The following is an 8571-nucleotide window of genomic DNA, read 5'->3' on the forward strand; positions in this document are numbered from 1 at the left end:
CTTATTGCCAAAACTGGAGGAGGAGAGAAAAAAATAAAAAATATATAAAAAAACAACACACCACAGTATGTGTGTTGGTACACTAAATGAGAGAGATTCAAGTTGCGTTTGAACACAAGATAGCAAAAAATTACAAATTGCTTCTATTGTTAAGGGTAAGTCTGGCTTCTGAAACTGTGTCCTTAAGGGGTTAAAATAAAAGGTGGTGACTTCCGGTTGACTGCAGCAGCGAACAGACACACATCAAGAGGGCTCCGAGTCCAACACGAGAAAAAGCGTGAAATATTCCCTCCCCTCACATCCCAACCGACAAGCACCCATCCTAAACATTAATGGGAAGAAAGGGGAAAAAAGTGATGACTCACAAGCCCACATCGGGACTTACTATTGGAGACTTATGGAGGCAGACACGCGGAGCCTCAGACTCCATCATGGCGGCCCAGCACGGCGGGTGCTCAGACTTCTCTGACGACTTGTCCGACGAGGAAGTGAGAGGTCTATTACAGCCTCCTAACCCATCTCAAAGGGCTCAGCGAGGCGACAAGGAGAAAGACACAGAACCGCTCACGCTGGCGGTCATGAAGACGTTACTGGCGGACCTGAAGCAGAGCTTCCATGAGGACATTACAGCGCTCCGCACCGATCTGTCAGGCCTGACAGGCCGCATCTCCAAACTAGAGAGCTCCTCACAATCTCAGGCCCAAGAGGCTGCCGCACTGCAACACGCAGTACATACCCTGGAACAGCAAGACAGGCAATTCGAACATCGCCTTGCGGCACTCGAAGACGCCAGGTGGGCCGCTAATATTAAAGTCAGAGGGGTCCGGGAGGAAGTTGCAGAGGCCGAACTGCCTTCTCTGATGCAGCGCATGATACAGGCAATCTTACCTCGTGGTCAGCAGCAAACAATCGCCCCGGAGCGGGCCTTCAGAGTCCCAAAACCGGCAAATGCCCCAACTAATGCGACGAGAGATGTCATCCTGATACTACGCGACAGCGGTCATAAGGCAGCGATTTTATCAGCCCTCCGGGGCAAGGCCCCCCTCTGCCTGGACAATATGGACCTCACACTTTACCCAGACCTGTCCAATGGCACCCTGGCCTGGCGTAGGTCGTTACGGCCACTTACCTCCATCCTACGCACCCACAAAATCGATTACCGCTGGCGGGCACCCAGGACATTGACGGTCCAACGAGGAACAACCACTCACAGCATTCAAGACATCAGTGAAGCCCCGACCCTCCTCCGGCTCCTGGATCTACCTCACGACCTGCTGCCTCCGAATGAAGAGACTACCGGGGACAACAACAACAGCTCCCCCAACCGCACCCACACATGGGACCCGGACAGAATTGCACCATTCATCCCTCGAAACTCCACGCCGGATGCATGCTCAGCAGTCACGACATAGAAGCGCAGGGAAACCCGCCAGACCGGGCCATGGGTCCACTACACAGTCTTGCGTGAGATTGCCTAGTCTCAAGGGGATTATGCTATTGCCACACGGAAGAGAACTCTCGAGGCCCACAAGAGCCCTTGAACTTATTATTTTTCCTTCGACACAAAGGACACGTACATATTTTACTTTTTTTTTTTTTTTTTGTGCTACATGTTAAAATTTATATAATTTGAAAGGTGTTCTGTGGGTGTTCTGTGCTGGACAACGCCTTTTAATTGATGCATGCGCCCACTGTAGCACTTAAGGCCTTATTCAATTGCATTTCTTACTGGGGACGACTAATAGAACCATGCACTGCCGGTACAGTACTAGCAGTGGTCATATTGTGTAGTTATTAGGTCATCGGCTTTTACACCTACTTGCTGGGGCTCCACGCATCGCACTTAAGGCAACTATCTGGTGCCATCTAGCTGACTACACTAGACGTTAATTATTTCTTAGTACATAATTAAGTTCTAAACTCACGCCCATTAAACTCTCTGAACTACATGTATATATAGCTTTACTTATATGCCCATAATGCTCAGCGAAAGGCCCATACCTCACTTGCTCCGACTAGGAGGGCATAGCGAAAAAGCCCGTGCCCACGTGGGGCGTCAATCATAACAGCAGTCACCCCGCCACTTTACATGACCCCGCAAAGCAATCTGGCCCCCAGGCTAAACCTCTCGACTGACCAACCTTTTGGACTTACATTGCCAGCCATGCTTCACATTACCGCTGTCATATCGCACCAAGTCAGAATGGCGTGAAACAACCATGCCCCCGCCATCCCACTAATATGGGCTTATCTGGAGTGTGTGCAACATTATTAGGCTCCCACAGACCAGTCATAACCTGCATTGACCCACTTTCCCATTTTCAAACGTTACATATACCCATATTGGACCTACATATACCACTTCCAGGTGCCCGCAGGCCGACGTTAGCCTACAGAGCTTTGTTAATGTCTTACATGGTCATAAAACAACATTTTTTACTTATAACATCTTGAACCAGACCGTGATCCCGGTGCACATCTCACTAGCACCTGACATAGCATACTAGCTTAGTACTCTAAAAGCAAGATGCGATGCTGTTACAAGTTTATGTTTTCGCATTGTCTGCACAACGTTATTATTGTTTATTCACTTGCTCATACCTATAATAGTAGAACCGGCCAGCCCTATGAGTAACCACTAGTGCAGTCCAGAGTACCGTTGCCCCGGTGGCTGAAACAACAGACAATCCTAGATAACTTACAGGAATTGATTCTTTAACTGTTTAAATCTTAGCAGCTCTTATCTTTGATCTATATCTTTACTGAATGTGCATTGTATCTTTCAGGAGTCACTTAAAACAAAAATTGTGCATTGTAAAAAGGCTATGCCTGAACACGACAGTATTTAGTGTACCCAATCCTGAGAACCAAAACTGCCCAGTAATTGCAATCAGGGTCACTCTCACACAGAATGTTTTAGCATGGACAACTCTGCCCACTATACCAGCTCAGTTGAGCCTTAATAATCCTCTGTGTGTTCCTAAGACCCACAAATACTACCAAGCCTGTATTACTATGTTGTTCCTTTGTCTATATAAAACAAAATATCTTGTTTAACTATGACCACCAGACTTGTATATGAAGCCGAACTTTATTACTCTTGCTTCTCAACCAAGCTTGTACCAATCTGTTTACATGTTTGTTTCACAAAAAACAAAAATCATGGCAATCTTTCTTTGAGGTGCATTGCACACTATCTTGATATTATTAACTCATGTTATCCCACAATGCCTCCTCTTTCTCTTCTGTACCCCATATGCCATAATAAAAGAAAGATTTACAAAAAATAAAATAAAAAGGTGGTATAGAATGGGGCAATATAAAACAAAAATATTACATAATATTTTGTAACCCTCCCAGCCCCACCTCCACACCCACCCCATTGTTGGCTACCTTAATTCTAAAGCTTTTCACATCAATCACAGAACATTCGCAATTTAAGTGCAATGAGTTTAGGGAGATTACTTAATCCTTTATCTTTCTATCTCACTGACGTACAGGGGAATTGCATAACATTATCAGTGTTGAGAAAAAAATTAAAATTAAGATTTGTCAATGTGAGAAGGGGCAGAAAACTAAGAATCTAACATACAGGGCATACTTGCCTTATTGTCCAACTGCAATGTCAATATAAAAGGCTCAGTTAATTGAAATAAAAGAGGAGATACATTATATTTAAAATTATGGACAAGGTATTCAGGCACCACCACGACCTGTCAATATTTCCTCCCTTTCAGGTTGTTGTCAAACTGAAACATTGCCTGGACACCTATGGTAGTCACTGAAAGAACAGCTCTACAAACATTTTAGAGCATCAGATCTTGTCTTTCATTATAGGAGGAACTGTGAGGTGCTGATTCCAGAAATCCTATGCACTTCTGAAGAATGAAGTATTTTAAATAAGCCACAAGCGGCAGCAAGCGATTTTAACTCCCATACAGATGTCTGATAATGGAATCTGAATAATTTTCTTTAGAAACATAATAAACACATGAATATTCTACTAAACATAGCACAACACGTTAGTAATTTTAATAACAGAACATTGCTAGGAAGATTTCTACCAGTGCGAGAGATCACTTATACAACTATGTGAGGATGTTAAGAGTCATTTGGTGTTTTGCAAATATTTCAGTAACGGTGGAATCAACTTCATAGCAAAGATGGAAAGAAAACAGTTCACCATTCTTTAATGCTGTGGTGATGACACTAATGAAAATTATAATAATTAAGGAAATAGAAGTGTAAACAGTAAAATAAAGAGGAAAAAGGAAGTTCACTCAAATGTTACTTGTGGGTTTACATTTTTAAGCTAAAACACACAGCAACAAAAGGACAACAAGAGCTAATTTAAGATTTGATGCATACTAAAGCCATAGAAAGCAGTGCTCTTCATAGCACCACCATCTTCTCCCTACAAATACTGGCAGCCAAACAAGGCAAAATGGGCTTCAACTGGAGATTCCGCATGAGAATTACACGAGTTTCTAACATGCAATTCCACTGTACATTTCCTAAAACAATACTGGCCATTTCTGCCATTAATGTTAGAAAGAACTTTAGTTAAGAATAAGTAGTCAATTCTCTAAAGCATTATTTACAAAACTCTAATGACGAGAACAGAAAAACAAAACTGGATAGCAAAATGTTGTCCACAATAACCAAGCTGAGACTATAATCAATATGGAGAAAATATCCTGTTTAATCATATTTATTAAGGTTCGATTTGTAGTAGGATTAGAAATTACTGGTACATTTAGGAAGTGTTTTAGATGCATTACAAGGCAATAAAAAAAAATTAAAAAAATACAGAGATTACATTACCACAACAAGTAAATGAAAGTGTATTATTTAAATAAGATAAGTAATCTGGTCACGTTACAAAACAATGTTTAGTGACCAGCATAATAGAATGGTACTTTTTTCCTAAAAATGTACAGCTAATTATTTACGGGATACTCCCACAATTGCATCTGTCAGTAAAAGGAATAAGAATAAAAAAATATATATATATTTAAAAAGCCAAAATAAATAAGTTTTAAAAAATGTACTACTCCCAGCAATATGTAAAGTCACTGAAAATAAGTAAATTTCCAAATACACAAGGACTTGAGGGGGGCATACAATAGAAAGGGAAGCAAACATGAGTTGCAATCTTCTGTTTTAGGGTTTTTATTTTTGCACAGAATTAATAATGCTAAATAACCAAGCCTAAATTAAAGATGCTAGCATTGGAAACTGAGCAGACTAAACCTATTTCAAACAAACACTCCAAGCACCATAGTCACTACAGCTCACATGAACACAAAGAAGAGAATATGGAACGCAAAATGGCGAAGTTCTGATCACGTGAACTAGGACAGAGGAAAATGCCACTGCGTCTGTCACATGATGAGGGAGAAAACCGCACTGGAGGCACCTGGAGATTGGAGGAACCAATAGAATGTTTAAGGAGCACATTAGAGGGGATTTAAAAGAGACAAAATGGGGGGGGGGGGGGGGGTTATTGTTTGTAGTTACAGTTTGAAATATCCCTGAAGAACTCTATGGATGAAACGCGTTGGATATACCGTGGTAATTGTCTATAATTTCAGATATGCAGTTTTACAATCTCCCATGTAACTGAATACATTTAAATACTTTAATCTGCACCGTATGTGTGTGCCTTCTTTTCCTATACTGGCTCCTGGCTGGTCAACTTGTGAAAGGAAGTTACAGTTCATCCATTCCATCAGCTGAAAGGGGTTTTAATATCCACATTTGGCGGCAACAAATAATTTGTTACATGTACTATTTTGAACTCCAAAGAGTTGGAGTATTATATGCAAAAGTGTCACACAGCTAAACCACAATATGTTTGGACCAGTTTTATTTTTTTTAGATGTATTCCCCTATTACATACATGATGTTTGTGGCCCCAGGACATACTTGAAAACGAGAGAAATCTCAATGTATCTTTCCTGGTAAAATATTTTATAAATAAATATGATGCAGGAGCGACCTCCCCCACCAAAGCCATGATTGGCTTGACTCAGTGGTTGAGAGCAATCAGCCATGCTCTGCTTCACGCCACAGCAGATGTAGGAGACAATGATAGTCATCAAGCGCAGCTTCCCCAATTCTATGAAATGGTGGAGCAAAGTTCTGTCACAGATCAATTCTAAATTCAGGGCCAGGCGGCAACAGGCTGCTGCAGACCGAACAACTCTGCTAAACAATTTGTTTTGCAGAGATGGTGGGCCTGGCACCCGCAACCTCCAGGCACTATAACCACTTCAATCAGTGGGAACATACTTGCTCACTGGGACAACTTATTCAACACACTCAAGTGACATAAAATATCACAGCCAGGCAGTGCATGGGTTAGTCACTAAACCCCACAGTTTAATAAAATACAAAATGTTTAGTGAAGATGGGTGGGAGGGGCAGGAATCCTCAATTAAACTATAATTGGAATTTAGTTATGTATCATTACAGCTCGCTTACCGAGCGGATCCCGGATCGCTATGTATCATTACAGCTCGCGGATCGCTATGTATCATTACAGCTCGCGGATCGCTATGTATCATTACAGCTCGCGGATCGCTATGTATCATTACAGCTCGCGGATCGCTATGTATCATTACAGCTCGCGGATCGCTATGTATCATTACAGCTCGCGGATCCCGTATCGCTATGTATCATCACAGCTCGCTTACCGTCAATATCGTTCAGTGTGAGCTCGTCGCCCAGCTCATTCAAGGTCTCCATGTTTTCCATGTTCAGCTGCGCCGTCTCCATACGCCAACCGACACGGTACTGTCCGCAGGCTCCCCGGGGGAGCTGACGCCTGCTCCGAGCTCCTGTCACTCCCTACACCTTCACTCCTGTCACCAGAGAAAAAGACGCCATGTTTGCCGGCACCTCCCACCAACCTGCAGTGACGTCAACCACTTGCGTTCCACGGCCTCAGCCATGAGAGGCGCCAATAGGCTCGCGCTGGAGCGAAAGCGAGGGTTGCCACGCAACTCTCCCTGTTCCCCCAGTCTGACGAAACCCGCCTCGTGACGCCCCAGCGTGGGGTAGGGGCAACGCCCACTCCTCTTGTACAAGCGCGTGCTATATGTTTTGTTGTCCATGAGACCAGACTCAGCAAGCCAATGGGAGCGCTTGGCATGCTGTGGGGTGATCGTACGTCACTGATCAGGGGATGCATATTTGCATTCGAGGATCTGCCCCTGTAGCACATCCCTGACCACGCCCAACTACCTGCTGATTGACAGCTGTGCCAATATCACCGTTTGACTCTTTCATTGCCAGGCTACCTCACAGTTCCATGACCATAATGTGTAATAGAACATGAGAGGTGGCAGACCAGCAAATGGCTGATAGCTGCACTAGTCCAGTCTGGCTGGTTATTAGGAAATAAAGTCCAAATGCTTTGACAAAATGTACAATTCTGTGAAATGTATTAGCTGACTGCTGATCTAATCTAATGAAACTCTGAATTAAAGTGAATTGAACTGCAACATTCAGACTAAAATAGCCAAACTGTGACTGCCGCGTAGTTAGAGAATACTTCGAATACTTCGATATTTGTACTTAAATTTAGAAATGTATATTTCAATTGCCTGCAATTCAGTGTTTATTGAATAAACCCCGCTGCATGTATGTGACCTGTAATAGCAATTTGTGTACGCACTATACACTGACTATCATTATTAGATCTTAGTCCTGTAGTCCTGAAAGTGTATGTTGACAGGGAAGTGAAGGGGGGGTTTGTCATTTATTTATTTTTTTACAACATTTTTAGACCTGCGTAAGGTTTAAATGTTTTTTAAATGAAGTTTATGCAAAACTAAATGAGAAAAACTCATCCCTACCTTTGGTATATAACAGAATCACTCAGCCATACACCTGATTGAAAACCAATAATGTCTATATTCTTTACTGCTTCTGTGCAAGAAAAAAACATAGTCACTAAATGTACGTTTTTAAAAGGTATGTAGACTGATCAGCCACAGCATTAGAACCACTGACGGGTGTAGTGAGTAACATTGATTATACCGTTACAGCGGCACCTTTCAGGTAGTGGGAAATATTAGGCAATAAATGAGCAGTGAGTTCTTGAATCTCATGTGTTGGAAGTAGGAAAAGTGGGAAAACGAAAACATGCTGGATATGATAGCAAGGTGTCAGAACACACAGTGCATCCCAGTTTGCTGTTGTTGGGGCTGCTTAGTCGCAGACCTGTCAGACTGCCCATTATGACTGCTGTCCACCTCTGAAAGCGCTTCCAATGGGGACATGAGCTTCAGAACTGGACCAGGGGGCAATGGATGAAGGTTGCTTGGTCTGATGAATCACGCTTTCATTTAGATACAGTGGATGACCAGGTGTGTATGTGTTGTTTAATTGGGGAAGAGATGGTAGCAGGATGCACTATGGGAAGAAGGCAGGTTGGCAGAGCAGTGCAAGATGTTGCAAGCTGCCACACTCTGCAGCAAAGCCATTGATAAAGCCCACACCGGCAAAGGCGAAACGCATTTGACAGTCATTCGGAAAACCCTCACAAGGAACAGCTGAGCAGAC

At 42.9% G+C, this 8571-nt stretch overlaps 1 protein-coding gene across 1 annotated transcript in view; it reads right to left on the bottom strand.

Annotated features, from left to right (window-relative positions):
- Positions 1-6929, bottom strand: part of SREBF2 (sterol regulatory element binding transcription factor 2) — a 50839-nt gene extending 43910 nt beyond the window's left edge. The window contains exon 1 of the mRNA XM_063426360.1: positions 6699-6929. Coding sequence (XP_063282430.1) covers positions 6699-6780 — 82 coding nt within the window. The 5' untranslated portion in view covers positions 6781-6929. The remainder of the gene's footprint in view (positions 1-6698) is intronic.
- Between the last annotated feature and the right edge of the window lie 1642 nt (positions 6930-8571).

This window comes from Pelobates fuscus, chromosome 7 (assembly GCF_036172605.1).
Source record: "Pelobates fuscus isolate aPelFus1 chromosome 7, aPelFus1.pri, whole genome shotgun sequence".
Lineage (NCBI taxonomy): Eukaryota > Metazoa > Chordata > Amphibia > Anura > Pelobatidae > Pelobates > Pelobates fuscus.